General features: G+C 38.2%; 2 protein-coding genes and 1 long non-coding RNA gene across 3 annotated transcripts; all 3 read right to left on the bottom strand.

Annotated features, from left to right (window-relative positions):
• Window positions 1–3,977: 3,977 nt before the first annotated feature.
• On the bottom strand, window positions 3,978–6,586 carry LOC144424631 (uncharacterized). The gene is made up of 4 exons (XM_078114090.1): window positions 6,360–6,586; window positions 6,039–6,248; window positions 5,296–5,492; window positions 3,978–4,631 (listed from the first exon to the last, which is right to left on the bottom strand). Exons 1-4 carry the CDS (start codon window positions 6,382–6,384, stop codon window positions 4,392–4,394), a joined length of 672 nt encoding a protein of 223 aa, XP_077970216.1. The 5' UTR covers window positions 6,385–6,586; the 3' UTR covers window positions 3,978–4,391.
• A 9,364-nt stretch (window positions 6,587–15,950) lies between these two features.
• LOC144424315 (uncharacterized) lies at window positions 15,951–17,492 on the bottom strand. Its single transcript, XM_078113490.1, has 2 exons — window positions 17,314–17,492; window positions 15,951–16,590 (listed from the first exon to the last, which is right to left on the bottom strand). The coding sequence occupies exons 1-2, from the start codon at window positions 17,467–17,469 to the stop codon at window positions 16,354–16,356; spliced, it is 393 nt and encodes a 130-aa protein (XP_077969616.1). The 5' UTR covers window positions 17,470–17,492; the 3' UTR covers window positions 15,951–16,353.
• Window positions 17,493–18,122: 630 nt separating this feature from the next.
• Window positions 18,123–18,760, bottom strand: LOC144424335 (uncharacterized). The gene is made up of 3 exons (XR_013476633.1): window positions 18,547–18,760; window positions 18,375–18,448; window positions 18,123–18,256 (listed from the first exon to the last, which is right to left on the bottom strand). It is a non-coding gene; the product is annotated as an uncharacterized LOC144424335 (long non-coding RNA).
• Between the last annotated feature and the right edge of the window lie 350 nt (window positions 18,761–19,110).

Raw genomic sequence — 19,110 nt, 5'->3', positions numbered from 1 at the left:
ATCGATAAGTAATCAAGCGTGACGACATACTAACAAAATACCATGCTGCAAAGATCGCTAATTCTCAGGCACGCCCTGATGTCTAACTGATACTAGCTAGATCTCAACTGCAATAGCCTCGCACATTGGGCAAATCGACGTAGCGCCAATAATAATAATACCAACTTACAGTGGCGGCGCGTCAATAGGGCCAACCGGGGCAATGCCCCGGTTGTTTTTTCGGTATAATAAAAAATATTTGAAAAATACCTCAATATCCGTTGCACAGACTGTCTACTCTGGCATATTCTCCCGACATGGTTCATTTTTCGCTCGCAAAGCCTTCGCCGAACGTCGACGGGGCGACGCCGATTTTGCCCCGGTTGCTCATTGTATATCGTATTCTCTCTTTTATCTTCCACTCGCCGCGTTTGTCTCGTTTGTTTTCTGTTTCTTTTACTAAATCATCGGGGCCGATCGGGGCTAGCCCCGAAATTATGACGACACAATGCCGACGTTTCTTACAACAACGTGTTGACATATCCACGCATTCCTTCTCGTTCGTTGGTTGCTTGAAGAGTTGATAGTTTCCTCGCTTTCGTTTTTGTCGCTTGTTTCGCTATTTGAATCAGTTAGAGACCTTTAGTGCTTTGCCATTTGCTCCTCAATTCTTTCCGACTTCGCATTTCTTAGCCCTAGACCTCATAATGAATAAGGTTGATGCACTACTTCGCACTCCGTTTTCGCAGCTGCCGCTGGAACAAAAATTAGGTACAACGTCTTGGGCCTTAGCAACCAAAAAATTGTTCACTGGAACAATCCCATGACGGAGGAAAGCGTCGGCGTACATTCTGCGCAGGAACTTGGTATAAAAAACACGAACGGTTGTGTTACAGCGAGGACAAAAATGCACTTTTTTGTTTTTATTGCCCACTTTTTGCTACCCCCGTGACTCACGTTGGAGTAAATTTGGTTTTAGAGATCTTAAACATCTTTCAGAGCGTGCCAGGGATCATCAATCTTCCATGGAGCATCTGGACAATGCAGTAAAATACCGAACATTCGGAAATGTTAATATTGCAGCACAGTTGGATGAAGGACGCGCGGTTTCTATTCGTCGGCACAACCAAAACGTCGAGAAAAACCGCCATGTTCTCGGTCGATTGATAGATGTTTTGAAGTTCATTGGTTGTCACGAGCTGTCCCTCCGTGGGCACGATGAACGGGCTGACTCTTCTAATAGAGGGGTATTTTTGGATATGGTGGAATACACCGCATCCCTAGATACAGTATTGAGAGATCATCTTGATGCCGCAACTGTTTCGAAAGGGACATCTAAGGATATCCAAAATGATTTGCTCGACTCAATGTATAAAATTTATTTACAACATTTGGCTCTGGAAATTGAGAATTGCCAGTTCCTTTCGATTCAATCTGACGAGACAACTGACATCACGTGCGTTTCCCAACTGGCTGTGATTTTTCGGTTGTGAAAGATGGTAAACCTACCGAGAGATTTCACAGCTTTGTACCAATCGTTGATCGCACGGCTTGCGGGATATCGGCTGTACTGAAAGAAGTGTTACAGCCTTACAACGCGAAGTCAAAATTGATAGCTCAAACTTATGACGGCGCGGCAGTCATGAGTGGGTCGAAACATGGTGTTCAAGTTTATATAAAAGAAGATTTTCCTCATGCGCATTTTTTACATTGTTATGCACACCAATTTAACATCGTTATTAAAAATATGTGTCTTGATACCCCTCTCGTCCGTATATTTTTTGCAAATGTTTCGGGGTTTTCTTCCTTTTTTTCCGTTTCGCCGAAGCGCTCTGACCTCCTTCGCCAGATATGTAGCCGCCGTCTCCCAGCTTGTGCACCAACACGTTGGAACTTCCAATCACGCGTGGTGTAGGGCGTGTCCGAAATTAGGTCTGAGCTCATTGAGTGTTTCAATGGCATTCAGAGCTCTCCGGTTTGGGACGAACGCTCTGTGAGGGAGGCGGCAGGTCTAAAGCGTCTGCTAGAAGATGGTGAGTTTTCATTTTTTCTCGCTTTTGTCTCCACAATATTCTATCACGTGGATGTATTATACGGCGCATTGCAGTCAAGGCTAATGGATGGAGCGTCTGTGCAGTCGTGTATTTCAGACTTCTGCGATGCTGTATCTCGTATCCGGGAAACAATAAAATACGACGACACATGGAGTGCTTCTTTACGCCGCGGGCAAACAACGCAGCGTTTGATTTTGTCTGCAAAGGAATGCTGTGATATTCTGGTGAATCAAAAGGCGATGCGCACTGAACACCTTGCCGCGTTCTCTTTGATGAACCCCAAAAATTTTTAAAATTTGCACGTCAATTTCCCATCCATTTGTTGGCTACTGTCTCCAAATTTAACCCCATGATAAACGTGGGTAAATTGGAAAATGAATTGCGATGTATATACACCAATCAAACTTTTTTGAACATCACATCAACTTGCGCGCTCTATGGGTTCCTCATAGATAACACTCTAGTAACTACCTTTGCGGCGTCTGCAAAATTTCTGGACATCATTTTGACGACGCCTATTTCTTCCGCCGATGCACAGCGAACATTCAGCACGCTGAAGCGTATTAAAACGTATCTTAGAAACACAATGAAGCAAGATAGATTATATTTCCTTGGCTGTTTTATCCATTCACATAGACGTTATTTCTGGGATGCATGACTTTAATCAGCGCGTTATTGAGCATATTGCTTCCAAGAAACCGCGGCGTGTTGCATATATGTTCAAGCAGTAGAAGTCTAGCAGCATATATATCTATGAGTGAGCGACGCATGTCCTTATCTTTGCAATATCTTTCCTTTCTTCATAGTAACGTTTTAAACCTTATTTTAGGTTTTGTCTGCTTTCCCGAAATTTCTGTTAATATGTCATTGTGTTTATCTGGGTAAATATTGCCTTTCCTTTTGAAAGAGGTTTCAAAATAAACTATGTCTATATTTATTAATCCCTTGACTTGGACCGGTTTTAAAGACACTTTCTTATCGTTAAAAATTGTCGCTTTTGCCGATTGGTTGTTACCGATGGAATGGTTTTTATACTCATAAAATGATGGGAGAACTTACAGCGCTCATCCTGTCCCCGTAGATGGGGGTGACTTGGTCCCGCAGTAGCTTTCCCCGGTTGTCAAAATGACCACGCGCCGCCACTGCCAAATTATATTATAAATGTGGAACACGACTAAAATTGGGGATAATAGGTATACTCAATTGTAAAAACGCATATACAAAAATGTTGGATCAGTATGTAAAGTGTACTCTCCTATGTCAATGTGGGTAAACCAATATATCTCACGTCGTCGCAAAATTGCTAGTTTATTATTCCAAAGTAAAACAGTTATATAAGAAATTTTAATAATATTTCCAATTTATTCTTGGCTATTCTACTTTTTTAAATAGTCCTCGATAGCCATGCTATAGTTTGATTTTTATGTCTTGTTATAGATATCGGGAATAAAACAAGTTTGCTGTCTGAATTACTGGCAGTTCAAGCCGTCAATCGGCCATTTTAATTGACGTGAATACCACTTCTCTTCTATGTCATCTTACCGGACTATTCATTTACTCTTAAGAGACCAAATGCATCCAAAAGAAGCGTATGGACGAAGATATTTTGTATACTCTGCAAATGTCCAATAATTGAACTACCCAAAGCTGTCTTGCTGTCTTTGCATTTTCAAAGTTCTATCTTGTATAAATCATCAAGCGACTACCTCTTGAATAAGATATATGTCTCAGACTGTGAGATCATTCTCCTTAATACCTTGGTTGTTCTGGTTATGCGGCAGAAATATAAATTAACAACGATCGTCCGCAGATTACAGAAACATAAACTAGTTCATTCTTTCTCCACCATACAGGCCGGTTTCGGTATCTTTTTTTTTCATCGCAGAACTGATATGTTCACTTTCACCTAAAAACCCGCAATGGTTTTCTCAATAAGACACTAGATGAAGTAGAAATTTTATTCGAATACAAAGTATGTCACACTTTCATAAGGAAACTGTCAGTATCGATTTTTTTTGAATTTTGTATGTATGTAATTATTATGGCATTCAAGATGCAAACCTAATAATTTTGTCAACACATCGTTGAGATTTACAACATGCATCGTTTTCCAAAATAAAATGAGTTTATTGGCTTGCTCCAAAACATTGGCAATTTGGGCAAATCTAACCAATTTTTATTGTCAGTTCTTTTGCAGATGACTTATGTCAATTATATTGGCATTGTTCTACGATTGAAACGCCAGTTATACATCTACAATTTAAGAGAAATTGACAGATAAGAAGTATCATGCGATTGGCAAATATAAGAAAAAAATCATATACGTAATAATCGTTTTAATCTCTGAATAAAATCATTTTAACATGGTCCATCGAGGTAGTCAACATCGGTTGGCCTTTTGTTGTCATTTAGATGAGTCTGGCATACAACACCGTATGCTATTGATGTGACAAACCAATTTGCCATCCCGTTCTCGTCTGTTGTCTTGTCTACATGTACCATCAGCATAACTCCGGTATAAATTATGAACGAAGACCCTAGGTCAGGTTTCCATTTTGTCCATTTGGTGTATGCACCCTCAGGTGATATCACATTCGTCTAAAAATAAGTCAATTGAATTTGAGAGATAGCATGGTTCAATTAAAGCTATATTAATAAGTTCATTCAAAGGTTGGAATTGCTGGGAGAATTCGATTGGGGGGGATAACAGCAATATTTTATTGGACTCATTCTAGTGTATCTATGGATCGTTTTGTTATTTCATCTTCTACTAGACCAATTGCTTCGAAATTTTAGTGGTTTAAGAAAGTATTTTTCGCTTGAGATCTACTACTTAATTTATTCCTAAACTTCCTGTGTGCTTTATGAGTCTATGTGATTCGATTTTCCGTCCGAAATTTGTGTGATGACCACTTCAAAATTAAAACAAATTATTTGTAGCGGTTCAGCGACCTCTCTCATGCTACGCGAAACGCGTAAGTTTTTTACATCGTACCGTACAGTAGACTACGTAAGGTTTCGGTAAAAGGTAAGGTAGGCTAATGCTTCGCTTTGGCATTCGTATCTACATATTTAAGCATCATTCTCTTGTTTAAAAAATATAACTACAAAATATTTCGTTGCTTATGGTTAGCCTCTACCAGCCTCTAGCAACAGTTTTTGCTAATTTTTTCGAATTGTTCAATCAACACATGTAAAAACATATACAAACCTTTTTAAACTCAAATGTTTTGATTTAGTATTTTCTAAGACAGTTAATTACCTCAGGATCAATCTGTAAACTTGTCCATATTCTTCTACGGTATCCTCTTTCCGGCCTCACATAGTCCATAAATGCGTTAAGAGCATTTTCATCCTTCGGAGAACCAATAACTCCATTCTTTTTCAAACAGGCGTCAACCGCATCATCATAATTCATGCTGATTGATTTATCGATTTCAATCCAGTAACAAGCCGGACCTGCAGAATAAGTTAAGATCGATCAAGTTTATTCTGTTCAAGCTCAAAATTTTTGGAAATGAGTAAAAACAGAGAGGTTTGAATATAACTTGTTCAGTCAATGAAACCTATCCGGGAGATTTAAACAATAGGTGCAATCGTAATTCATTTCGAACCCGAATTGTTATAGTACATAGCGCGTTTACTACCAATCAAAAAACGTTCGTTTATTCAATGATAGAATATTTGTAGAAGCGCACAGAAGTCCAATATATTATTTGTCACTATAGGATAGTTGTATATTATGCATTCCCTCCATCACAAATCAACCCGACGTGAGCATTTTTTTTTGAATTAATAGATTAATTGGATGTCTCTGATACAAATTACATGACTGCTTGAATGACTTGTTTCGATTGATTATAAATACATCATACGCAATTCGCATGCACATGCAATTCAAGTGCATTTTGCACCCGTCTGTTAAGTAGGAGTTTGAAACCGGGACCTTGTTACCCTTTTTATTTAAAATTATGCCCTTTTCGTTTTCAGGTATTTATAGCCAACCTGGATCAGTTGTGGTCTTTTTTTCTGTTAACATCTGGATAGTCTCAGTAGTTGTTGAAGCGGCAGTAGTATTCGTCGGAGTTGTAGTCGGAGTTGTAGTGGTGATAGTAAAAGAAAAAGTGTTCATATTTGTTACAATCGCAACTACAATGCCGCTGATTATAAGAACAACTGCTATCAACGAAATGATAACATTTCTTCTGGTATTTCCTTCAAATAAAACATACCAACAATTTAAAACTTTAACACTTTATACTTATTCCGCATTTCATATGATCTAATCGTAAACATGATAGGTAAATAACAACATCACAATATTACCCATTATTGGACACGTAGTGGACATAACGATCGTTTCAATATTATGTTGTTGTTGTTCTTGTTCTTGTTCTTGTTCTTGTTCTTTGACACGTTTTTAAAAAGTCGCTTTTCTCTTCGAATACTGGACCAATTGCTTTGAAATTTTCAGTGGTTAAAGATTAATTTTTTCGCTAGAAGGCTATTACTTTTGTTTATTCTTAAATTTTATATGAATCCTATGAGATATGATATTTCATACAAAATTTCGCGGTATTTATTTTTACTCATGGGAACACTGTTTTTTCCCTTATTTCAAGCGGTTTCGCGATCGATTGTCTTGCTCAGTACTACAGCTACTGTAGGTCGGTACTGGTAAGTTGCCATACCGGTGCCGTAACGCAGTGAAATTGACTTATTCCTTCCGCGGTATTACTAATGCTGCAATGCAAGTTTTATAGCCTATCGTATGCGGAACGGAATATCAGACCTACAGGTTTGGTACCGGTACTGGTAGCTCAGTACGTAAGAACGATACTGGTACTGGTGCCGGTACCGGTGTCTTACCACAATGAAATTACCGTAACTTATTCTTTCACGGTCCTACCAGTGCAGTAATGCAAGCGTTGTAGCACTTGTAGCCTACTATATTTGTTTATTTTGATGAGAGTCTACTGGAAACAACAAAAAATTTGAAAGGGAAGAATTGTTCTGTGATCAATTATCTGTCCTAAAGTGTAAACAACATAAAATTTGCAAGGGAACAACTGTTCTGTGATCAATTACCGTATATGGCCTACATTGTACAGGTAAGATGCTGGCTGACTGCTAACCGGTACTGGTAGCTCAGTACGTAAGTACGATACTGGTACTGGTGCCGGTACCGGTGTCTTACCACAATGAAATTACCGTAACTTATTCTTTCACGGTCCTACCAGTGCAGTAATGCAAGCGTTGTAGCATTTGTAGCCTACTATATTTGTTTATTTTGATGAGAGTCTACTGGAAACAACATAAAATTTGAAAGGGAAGAATTGTTCTGTGATCAATTATCTGTCCTAAAGTGTAAACAACATAAAATTTGCAAGGGAACAACTGTTCTGTGATCAATTACCGTATATGGCCTACAGTGTACAGGTAAGATGCTGCCTGACTGCTAACTCAGTACCGCTTGACACGTTTTTAAAAAGTCGCTTTTCTCTTCGAATACTAGACCAATTGCTTTGAAATTTTTAGTGGTTAAAGATAAAAATTTTCTCCAGAAGGCTATTATTTTTTCGCGCTGACGTCATCAAAATTATGTGACTCTACGTGTCCATATATTTGAGCATAGCTCTCTTGTATTGTATGTCTTTGTTTCTGAACAAGTCTATTTGCCAAATTGTGTTCCTCTGTCTCTTGTGTTCGACCTAAAATTAATTTACAATTATAAAACATAAAAAAACGTAAAATTATGATTTATAAACGGATTTCTATATTTAAACAGAAAATGAAATTTTTATTATACCTGATTTTTTGAATTTACAAAATTCCGATTGTAAATGTTTTCAGCCCAGTCACCGGATCCGATATAGGGAAATATAAAAAACTACAATTTTTCAAATTTGTATGTCTAACAGGTCTGTTCCAAACTAAGCTTAATAACGGCTATTATAAGTAAGCTACATCAATTAAATTTTGTCCTGCAATTTTAGTATGAATCACACTTATATGGGAACTAGAAATGACACTATATTAATTTTGTAACCATCAATCTTATTTTTATTTGACCTCAGTAATGTGACGGGTCAATTAACACTCTTCCAATTATGACATCACACTGAGATCACTTTCCACAAACCCGCGCTTTTTCTTGTCCGTTGATTAGCGGAGCAGTAATAATACAATTACTGATTCCAAAGAAAAATCCATCATTTTCACGATGAATGGGAAGTGGATATATTTTTACCACCATAAAAACAGCCTTCGTGTGTCTTATTAGTGGGGCGATATTAGCGACGGCAAAGCGGAGGGATATTTCAAATCTTGTCACGTAATCTTCCGCGCTAACTACCCGCTGGTCAGCACGGTACGGACAGAAAAAGCTCGCGATTCAAATCATACAGCAATCCTATTCCACGAGACCATCGTTTGTTTCAACCTGTATTTTCGAATCAACATTCTTGACATAAACTCAGGATAGGAGGAGATTTACATATTTATCCCGGGGGAGAAGATAGCCGATAGGACGGCTTAACCATATGACAAACCACTGCTTTTCGCCGGTTACCATGTCGGGTATGGGTTTAGTTAGTTGTTTGTTCCCGAAAGCCTGTACTTGATGGCGAAAGAAGCCTCAGCCGACCAGCGGTTACGTGAACGACTCTACGGCGGCGAGGAGTCCATCAATCCTTTCGCACATAACTATCCCCGCATGGGATTCGAACCTGCGAACCTAACGCTTAACACGATGGACCATGACTCACTCTACCAGGAACAAACATGGAACACGCCTCACTGATGGAAATCTGCAAGACTCGCTCAGAGTTACAGGGTCAAGTTACACGTCGGAGTATAATACTCTGCAACATTTGATAGTACAACTGTTAAGTCCATTTTATCTTAGACTTGTGCAGAGTGTTGAAAATCAATTTAAAAACACTCAGTTCTGAAATACAAGTGTTATTGATAGAAATTTATTTGCAACGTTGTGATATGCGTTTGATTTCCTGAAGAATCCTAAAGTTTATTAGTGTCTATACTTCACTAAATACCAGTAATTATATCAATAATTGAAGCTTAGTCCAGCAACTGACTTTTTAGAAGGTACATTGAACTGGTAGCCCGCAGCTTAATCTGTACCCAAAAAGTAGCCCTCGGCTTCGAAAAGGTTGGTGACCCCTGGTCTAACTGATACTAGCTAGATCTCAATCGCAATAGTATCACACATTGTACGACTGGACGTGGAGCCAATAATAATACCAAGTTATATTATAAAAGTGAAACATAACTAAGATTGAGGATAATATGTATACTCAATAGATCTCTCGTATCTTCCAAATTGCTAGTTTATTATTCCAAAGTGAAAGAGATGTGTATTAGAGAATTTTGAAAATATTTCAAAATTATTCTTGACTATACTACTTTTTCAAATAGTCCTCGATGATTTATGATCATGCTAATTAGTTTCACTTTTATGTCTTGTTATAGATATCGGGAATGAAACAAGTTCACTGTCTGAATTACTGGCAGTTCAAGCCGTCAATCGGCCATTTTATTTGACGTGCGTTTCCTTGAAAACTGGCGTGCCGATCCGGACAAAAATTGACATGAGGGTCGGGGTTTAGATCTAACTAATCCAAACTAACTAAGAATATTTTTCAGAACGATCGAGCCAGAGAAGACGAGTCAAAACGATTTTCGGCAATGCGTTGCCTAATTACCGATAAGAACAATTTATTGAATATTTCATGACCGGAAATTTGGTATTTTCCCCTCCCCGTTACGCTCCAGTGACTTTGGAATGTTGTGCGGCTCGAAATGAGGATATTAAAAAATATAGTACATGAAAATAGTTGGAAAAGGTATTTGAAATTTTTTGAGGATTTTTTTTTTTCCTACCCCCGGTCACGACCCAGTGATTTTGACTTTTCACAGGCCTCTGAGAGGTCCTGTTAGGAATTGAAGAACATAAGGATGGTTGGAAAGGTTAGGTCAATGTTTTTTTTTAAATATTTTTTTACATCCACCCCCAGTCACGGTATAGGGATTTTAAATTATTGCAATCTTCTGGCGAATCTTATTAAGAATCTAAAGACATGGGCACGTTTAAAATATTTATTTAAATGCATTTTTTTCTCGTACCCCCAGCCACGCTTCAGTGATTCCAGGTAATATCTCGGAATGGTAATAGGTATGGATGCCATATTTAAGTTATACGAAGCAATTGAGATCAAGTTTATCACAAAAAATGTCGCCACGGTTGAGTGATTACGGACCCGGACATTGATGAAACTCGACGTCCATTAGGAGTTACTGGTTTATGATGTGTTATCCAAATTACTCAGGGGTCTAAATGGGTCGGGGGCAGCAAACCGGACGAATTACCGCCTTTCGTCCGGCGCAACAACCCGCGTGCATCTATCGACCCCTCCTAACGAGCGTCCGCTTCTACTTCCCTCAAAATATTTCTTTACCTTCCTCCTTGCGGGTAACGCCGCAGGCGCGATTTTTTCTAGATCTTGCAAGGGCCCCGTTATGACGAAAACCGTGAATGTACGTCATGTGAAATAGTGTTTTCATTTATCGCATTACTGAGTTGTAAACGACGTTTCCAGAACTTAATTCTGAGCAAAAACGTGAAATACTTAACGCATATGTGATGTACTGTTATTTGCCCTCCGATATAATCTAAGGCAGGGTCGTCTAACCCGTGACCCGCGGGCCATATGTGGCCCGCACAAACATTTCGAGTGGCCCGCGCTGTATTTGTCGGAATTAAATAAAAAATATTGAGTATTGATGTCCGGAAATAAAAGAGTCGTTTGCAAATATAAGCCTGTCAATACAGACGATTCTCTTCGTGTTGAAGAGCTTGGGAAATCTATAGCAGAAGCTTCAATTGCAAAAGCGGGAAAGTTTTCATCGTATCCCTCGGCGCTTAACGAAAATACTGGCATTAAGTCTACTGCTCTTCATGCGTGGGGTTAATGATGATTTTGAAATTCCTGAAGAGTTCACAGCCATTGTCCCAATTAGTGGCACGACTATGGACATTTATTTGTTGGGAGCTGTGATGGAAATGATCAAGCGTCTTGACTTGTTTTTTGCGAAACTTTTGGGAATAACCACTGATGGCGCCCCATCAATGGTTGGGAAACAACAGTTTTATTGTTCTAATAACTGTGAAAGTTTGGCGTGAGGGTATTTTTTTTTATTTTTATAAACCTGTAGTCAGTGTAGCAAAACTAAAACATCACTACAATGTTAAGTGGGCCACGCACTTATTAGTAAATTACATGTGGCCCTTTGGCCAAAAAGATCGGACGACCCTGATCTAAGGTTTCATCTACACGCCCACAGCCTCTTATTGGTCAAAATACATGATCTTACTTTTCATCAACAGTCGATACGAAAAAAGATAAACCAGAATTTTGTTATGGTAAAATGTGATAATTACCTCGAGGGTAAAAAATCACAAGATTGTGGTGCTATGTTAGACTACAGCCCTTATCAAAACCGGTCTGTATAAACGGTTTGAGTTTACATGCACGAAAACATGAAATATGCCTAAATGCAGATCTTCGCATAAAACAAACATTGTTCTTGTAATCGTTCCATGTCACATTACATCAAAATATATATACACAATATATATAATATATACAGTACATACAAAAATACTTTCATACTTCTGTGTGATGGCATTGAGAATGAACATAGACAATCAGTATGAGCGGCAGATCTAATTCTTGTTGTGCAGTTAGCAATCAATAAAACGAGAACATCGGTTGGAGACCGAAGACTTATCAATCGAAACTGTGGCTTCCAATCATGGCTCTATAGTGACACCGCGTGTCCCATCACTAATTAATTAATAACTCACTAATTATACGACATAATTTATCCAAAATCAATAGGCTTCTGCTACGAGATGTGATAAATGCACATGCAAAATTTGGAGCAGATTCAACCTCGCCTTCTTGAGATATCGCGTTCATCTAACAGACAAGCAGACAAATACCATGAACATACTTACCGATCTTAAGATCGATAAGTAATCAAGCGTGACGACATACTAACAAAATATCATGCTGCAAAGATCGCTATTTCTCAGGCACGCTCTGATGTCTAACTGATACTAGCTAGATCTCAACTGCAATAGCCTCGCACATTGGGCAAATCGACGTAGCGCCAATAATAATAATACCAAATTACAGTGGCGGCGCGTCAATAGGGCCAACCGGGGCAATGCCCTGGTTGTTTTTTCGGTATAATAAAAAATATTTGAAAAATACCTCAATATCCGTTGCACAGACTGTCTACACTAGCATATTCTCCCGACATGGTTCATTTTTCGCTCGCAAAGCCTTCGCCGAACGTCGACGGGACGACGCCGATTTTGCCCCGATTGCTCATTGTATATCGTATTCTCTCTTTTATCTTCCACTCGCCGCGTCTGTCTCGTTTGTTTTCTGTTTCTTTTACTAAATCATCGGGGCCGATCGGGGCTAGCCCCGAAATTATGACGACACAATGCCGACGTTTCTTACAACAACGTGTTGACATATTCACGCATTCCTTCTCGTTCGTTGGTTGCTTGAAGAGATGATAGTTTCCTCGCTTTCGTTTTTGTCGCTTGTTTCGCTATTTGAATCAGTTAGAGACCTTTAGTGCTTTGCCATTTGCTCCTCACTTCTTTCCGACTTCGCATTTCTTAGCCTTAGACCTCATAATGAATAAGGTTGATGCACTACTTCGCACTCCGTTTTCGCAGCTGCCGCTGGAACAAAAATTAGAGGTACAACGTCTTGGGCCTTAGCAGCCAAAAAATTGTTCACTGGAACAACCCCATGACGGAGGAAAGCGTCGGCGTACATTCTGCGCAGGAACTTGGTATAAAAAACACGAATGGTTGTGTTACAGCGAGGACAAAAATGCACTTTTTTGTTTTTATTTTATTGCCTACTTTTTGCTACCCCCGTGACTCACGTTGGTATAAATTTAGTTTTAGAGATCTTAAACATCTTTCCGAGCGTGCCAGGGATCATCAATCTTCTATGGAGCATCTGGACAATGGAGTAAAATACCGAACATTCGGAAATGTTAATATTGCAGCACAGTTGGATGAAGGACGCGCGGTTTCTATTCGTCGGCACAACCAAAACGTCGAGAAAAACCGCCATGTTCTCGGTCGATTGATAGATGTTTTGAAGTTCATTGGTTGTCACGAGCTGTCCCTCCGTGGGCCCGATGAACGGGCTGACTCTTCTAATAGAGGGGTATTTTTGGATATGGTGGAATACACCGCATCCCTAGATACAGTATTGAGAGATCATCTTGATGCCGCAACTGTTTCGAAAGGGACATCTAAGGATATCCAAAATGATTTGCTCGACTCAATGTATAAAATTTATTTACAACATTTGGCTCTGGAAATTGAGAATTGCCAGTTCCTTTCGATTCAATCTGACGAGACAACTGACATCACGTGCGTTTCCCAACTGGCTGTGATTTTTCGGTTGTGAAAGATGGTAAACCTACCGAGAGATTTCACAGCTTTGTACCAATCGTTGATCGCACGGCTTGCGGGATATCGGCTGTACTGAAAGAAGTGTTACAGCCTTACAACGCGAAGTCAAAATTGATAGCTCAAACTTATGACGGCGCGGCAGTCATGAGTGGGTCAAAACACGGTGTTCAAGTTTATATAAAAGAAGATTTTCCTCATGCGCATTTTTTACATTGTTATGCACACCAATTTAACCTCGTTATTAAAAATATGTGTCTTGATACCCCTCTCGTCCGTATATTTTTTGCAAATGTTTCGGGGTTTTCTTCATTTTTTTTCCGTTTCGCCGAAGCGCTCTGACCTCCTTCGCCAGATATGTAGCCGCTCTCTCCCAGCTTGTGCACCAACACGTTGGAACTTCCAATCACGCGTGGTGTAGGGCGTGTCCGAAATTAGGTCTGAGCTCATTGAGTGTTTCAATGGCATTCAGAGCTCTCCGGTTTGGGACGAACGCTCTGTGAGGGAGGCGGCAGGTCTAAAGCGTCTGCTAGAAGATGGTGAGTTTTCATTTTTTCTCGCTTTTGTCTCCACAATATTCTATCACGTGGATGTATTATACGGCGCATTGCAGTCAAGGCTAATGGATGGAGCGTCTGTGCAGTCGTGTATTTCAGACTTCTGCGATGCTGTTTCTCGTATCCGGGAAACAATAAAATACGACGACACATGGAGTGCTTCTTTAAGCCGCGGGCAAACAACGCAGCGTTTGATTCTGTCTGCAAAGGAATGCTGTGATATTCTGGTGAATCAAAAGGCGATGCGCACTGAACACCTTGCCGCGTTCTCTTTGATGAACCCCAAAAATTTTTAAAATTTGCACGTCAATTTCCCATCCATTTGTTGGCTACTGTCTCCAAATTTAACCCCATGATAAACGTGGGTAAATTGGAAAATGAATTGCGATGTATATACACCAATCAAACTGTTTTGAACATCACATCAACTTGCGCGCTCTATGGGTTCCTCATAGATAACACTCTAGTAACTACCTTTGCGGCGTCTGCAAAATTTCTGGACATCATTTTGACGACGCCTATTTCTTCCGCCGACGCACAGCGAACATTCAGCACGCTGAAGCGTATTAAAACGTATCTTAGAAACACAATGAAGCAAGATAGATTAAATTCCTTGGCTGTTTTATCCATTCACATAGACGTTATTTCTGGGATGCATGACTTTAATCAGCGCGTTATTGAGCATATTGCTTCCAAGAAACCGCGGCGTGTTGCATATATGTTCAAGCAGTAGAAGTCTAGCAGCATATATATCTATGAGTGAGCGACGCATGTCCTTATCTTTGCAATATCTTTCCTTTCTTCATAGTAACGTTTTAAACCTTATTTTAGGTTTTGTCTGCTTTCCCGAAATTTCTGTTAATATGTCATTGTATTTATCTGGGTAAATATTGCCTTTCCTTTTGAAAGAGGTTTCAAAATAAACTATGTCTATATTTATTAATCCCTTGACTTGTACCGGTTTTAAAGACACTTTCTTATCGTTAAAAATTGTCGCTTTTGCCGATTGGTTGTTACCGATGGAATGATTTTTATACTCATAAAATGATGGGAGAACTTACAGCGCTCATCCTGTCCCCGTAGATGGGGGTGACTTGGTCCCGCAGTAGCTTGCCCCGGTTGTCAAAATGACCACGCGCCGCCACTGCCAAATTATATTATAAATGTGGAACACGACTAAAATTGGGGATAATAGCTATACTCAATTGTAAAAACGCATAAACAAAAATGTTGGATCAGTATGTAAAGTGTACTCTTCTATGTCAATGTGGGTAAACCAATATATCTCGCGTCGTCGCAAAATTGCTAGTTTATTATTCCAAAGTGAAACAGTTATATAAGAAATCTTAATAATATTTTAAATTTATTCAATCGGCCATTTCAATTGACGTGAATACCACTTCTCTTATATGTCATCTTACCGGACTATTCATTTACTCTTAAGAGACCAAATGCATCCAAAAGAAGCGTATGGACGAAGATATTTTGTATACTCTGCAAATGTCCAATAATTGAACTACCCAAAGCTGTCTTGCTGTCTTTGCATTTTCAAAGTTCTATCTTCTATAAATCATCAAGCGACTACCTCTTGAATAATATATATGTCTCAGACTGTGAGATCATTCTCCTTAATACCTTGGATGTTCTGGTTATGCGGCAGAAATATAAATTAACAACGATCGTCTGCAGATTACAGAAACATAAACTAGTTCATTCTTTCTCCACCATACAGGCCGGCTTCGGTATCTTTTTTTTTTCATCGCAAAACTGATATGTTCACTTTCACCTAAAAACCCCCAATGATTTTCTCAATACGACACTAGATGAAGTAGAAATTTTATTCGAATACAAAGTATGTCACACTTTCATAAGGAAACTGTCAGTATCGATTTTTTTTGAATTTTGTATGTATGTAATTATTATGGCGTTCAAGATGCAAACTTAATGATTTTGTCAACACATCGTTGAGATATACAACATGCATCGTTTTCCAAAATAAAATGAGTTCATTGGCTGGCAATTTGGGCAAATCTAACCGATTCTGATTGTCAGTTCTTTTGCAGTTGACTTATGTCAATTATATTGGAGTGATGACATTGTTTTACAATTGAAACGCCAGTTTATACATCTACAAATTTATGAGAATTGACAGATAAGAAGTATCACGGGATTGGCGAATATGCGAAAAAAATCATATACGTAATAATCGTTTTAATCTCTGAATAAAATCATTTTAACATGATCCATCGAGGTAATCAACATCGGTTGGCCTTTTTTCGTCATTTAGATAAGTCTGGCATACAACTCCGTATGCTAGTGATCCAAGGGTCCAATTTGCCATCCCGTTCTTGTCTGTTGTCTCGTCTACATGTACAATCAGCATAACTCCGGTAAAAGTTACGAACGGAGACCCCCAGGGTTTCCCTTTCGACCATTTGGTGTATGCACCCTCAGGTGATATCACATTCGTCTAAAAATAAGTTAATTAAATTTGAGAGATAGCATGGTTTAATTAAAGCAATATTAATAAGTTAGCTCAAAGGTTGGAATTGCTGGGAGAATTCGATTGGGGGGGATAAAAGCAATATTTTATTAAACTCATTCTAGTGTATCTATGGATCGTTTTGTTATTATGAGGTTGTTTGTTGTTTTCGTTGATATTTTTCTTCTTTTTATGAAAAAACTGCTTTCCTCATCTACTACTAGACCAATTGCTTCGAAATTTTAGTGGTTTAAGAACGTATTTTTCGCTTGAGATCTACTACTTAATTTATTTTTAAACTTCCTGTGTGCTTTAAGAGTCTATGTGATTCGATTTTCCGTCCGAAATTTGTGTGAAGACTTCTTCGAAATTAAAAAAATCATTTGTAACGGTTCAGCGACCTCTCTCATGCTACGCGAAACGCGTAAGTTTTTTCCATCGTACCGTACAGTAGACTACGTAAGGTTTCGGTAAAAGGTAAGGTAGGCTAATGCTTCGCTTTGGCATTCGTATCTATATATTTAAGCATCATTCTCTTGTTTAAAAAATATAACTACAAAATATTTCGTTGCTTATGGTTAGCCTCTACCAGCCTCTAGCAACAGTTATTGCTAATTTTTTCGAATTGTTCAATCAACACATGTAAAAACATATACAAACCTTTTTGAACTCAAATGTTTTGATTTAGTATTTTCTAAGACAGTTAATTACCTCAGGATCAATCTGTAAACTTGTCCATATTCTTCTACGGTTTCCTAGTTCCGGCCTCACATAGTCCATAAATGCGTTAAGAGCATTTTCATCCTTCGGAGAACCAATAAATCCATTCTTTTTCAAACAGGCGTCAACCGCTTTATCATAATTCATGCTTTTTGATTTATCGATTTCAATCCAGTAACAAACCGGACCTGCATAATAAGTTAAGATCGATCAAGTTTATTCTGTTCAAGCTCAAAATTTTTGGAAATGAGTAAAAACAGAGAGGTTAAATATAACATGTTCAGTCAATGAAACATATCCGAGATATTTAAACAATAGGTGCGATCGTAATTCATTTTGAACCCGAATTGTTATAGTAAATAGCGCGTTTACTGCCAATCAAAAAACGTTCGTTTATTCAATGATAGAATATTTGTAGAAGCGCACAGAAGTCCAATATATTATTTGTCACTATAGGATAGTTGTATATTATGCATTCCCTCCATCACATATCATCCCGACGTGAACATTTTTTTGAATTAATAGATTAATTAGATGTCTCTGATACTAATTATAGACTGCTTCAGTGACTTGTTTCGATTGATTATAAATATATCATTCGCATGCACATGCAATTCAAGTGCATTTTGCACCCGTCTGTTAAGTAAGAGTTTGAAACCGGGACCTTGTTACCCTTTTTTTTTTAAATTATGCCACTTTTCGTTTTCAGGTATTTATAGCCAACCTGGATCAGTTGTGGTCTTTTTTTCTGTTAACATCTGGACATTCTCAGTAGTTGTTGGAGCGGCAGTAGTATTCGTCGGAGTTGTAGTCGGAGTGGTAGTGGTGATAGTAGAAGAAAAAGTGTTCATATTTGTTACAATCGCAACTAAAATGCCGCTGATTATAAGAACAACTGCTATCAACGAAATGATAACATTTCTTCTGGTATTTCCTTCAAATAAAACATACCAAATATTTAAAATGTACATTTGATACACTTTATACCTATTCCGCATTTAATATGATGTAATCGAAAACATGATAGGTAAATACCAACATCACAATATTACCCATTATATTGTATGTCTTTGTTTCTGAACAAGTCTATTTGCCAAATTGTGTTCCTTTGTTTCTTGTGTTCGACCTAAAATTAATTTACAATTATAAAACATAAAAAAACGTAAAATTATGATTTATAAACGGATTTCTATATTTAAACAAAAAATGAAATTTTTATTATACCTGATTTTTTGAATTTACAAAAATTCCGATTGTAAATGTTTTCAGCCTAGTCACCGGGGCCGATATATGGAAATATAAAAAACTACAATCTTTCAAATTTGTATGTCTAACTGATACTAACTAGATCTCAATCGCAATGGCCTCACACATTGTGCGTCTCGACGTAGAGCCAATAATAATACCAAGTTATATTATAAAAGTGAAACATAACTAAGATTGAGGATAATAAGTATACTCAATAGATCTCTCGTATCTTCCAAATTACTAGTTTATTATTCCAAAGTGAAAGAGATTTATTAGAGAATTTTAAAAATATTTCAAAATTATTCTTGACTATACTTCTTTTTCAAATAGTCCTCGATGATTTATGATCATACTAATTAGTTTCACTTTTATGTCTTGTTATAGATAACGAGAATGAAACAAATTCACGATCTGATTTACTGGCAGTTCAAGCCGTCAATCGGCCATTTTATTTGACGTGCGTTTCCTTGAAAACTGGCGTGCCGATCCGGACAAAAATTGAGGGGTTTAGACCTAACTAACTAAGAATATTTTTCAGAA

The sequence above is a fragment of the Styela clava genome, chromosome 6, assembly GCF_964204865.1.
Source record: "Styela clava chromosome 6, kaStyClav1.hap1.2, whole genome shotgun sequence".
Classification (NCBI taxonomy): domain Eukaryota; kingdom Metazoa; phylum Chordata; class Ascidiacea; order Stolidobranchia; family Styelidae; genus Styela; species Styela clava.
Note: the sequence above shows the minus strand (reverse complement) of the source record. Positions and strands in the feature narration are given on the sequence as shown.

Coding starts and splice junctions, on each gene's coding strand:
- LOC144424315 (XM_078113490.1), bottom strand. CDS start 17,469: ATGAATTATGATAAAGCGGTTGACGCCTGTTTGAAAAAGAATGGATTT. Junction 16,591..17,313: donor GTTTACAGATTGATCCTGAG/GTAATTAACTGT, acceptor ACTTATTTTTAG/ACGAATGTGATATCACCTGA.
- LOC144424631 (XM_078114090.1), bottom strand. CDS start 6,384: ATGTCCACTACGTGTCCAATAATGG. Junction 5,493..6,038: donor AAAGACCACAACTGATCCAG/GTTGGCTATAAA, acceptor CTTATTCTGCAG/GTCCGGCTTGTTACTGGATT. Junction 4,632..5,295: donor GTTTACAGATTGATCCTGAG/GTAATTAACTGT, acceptor ACTTATTTTTAG/ACGAATGTGATATCACCTGA.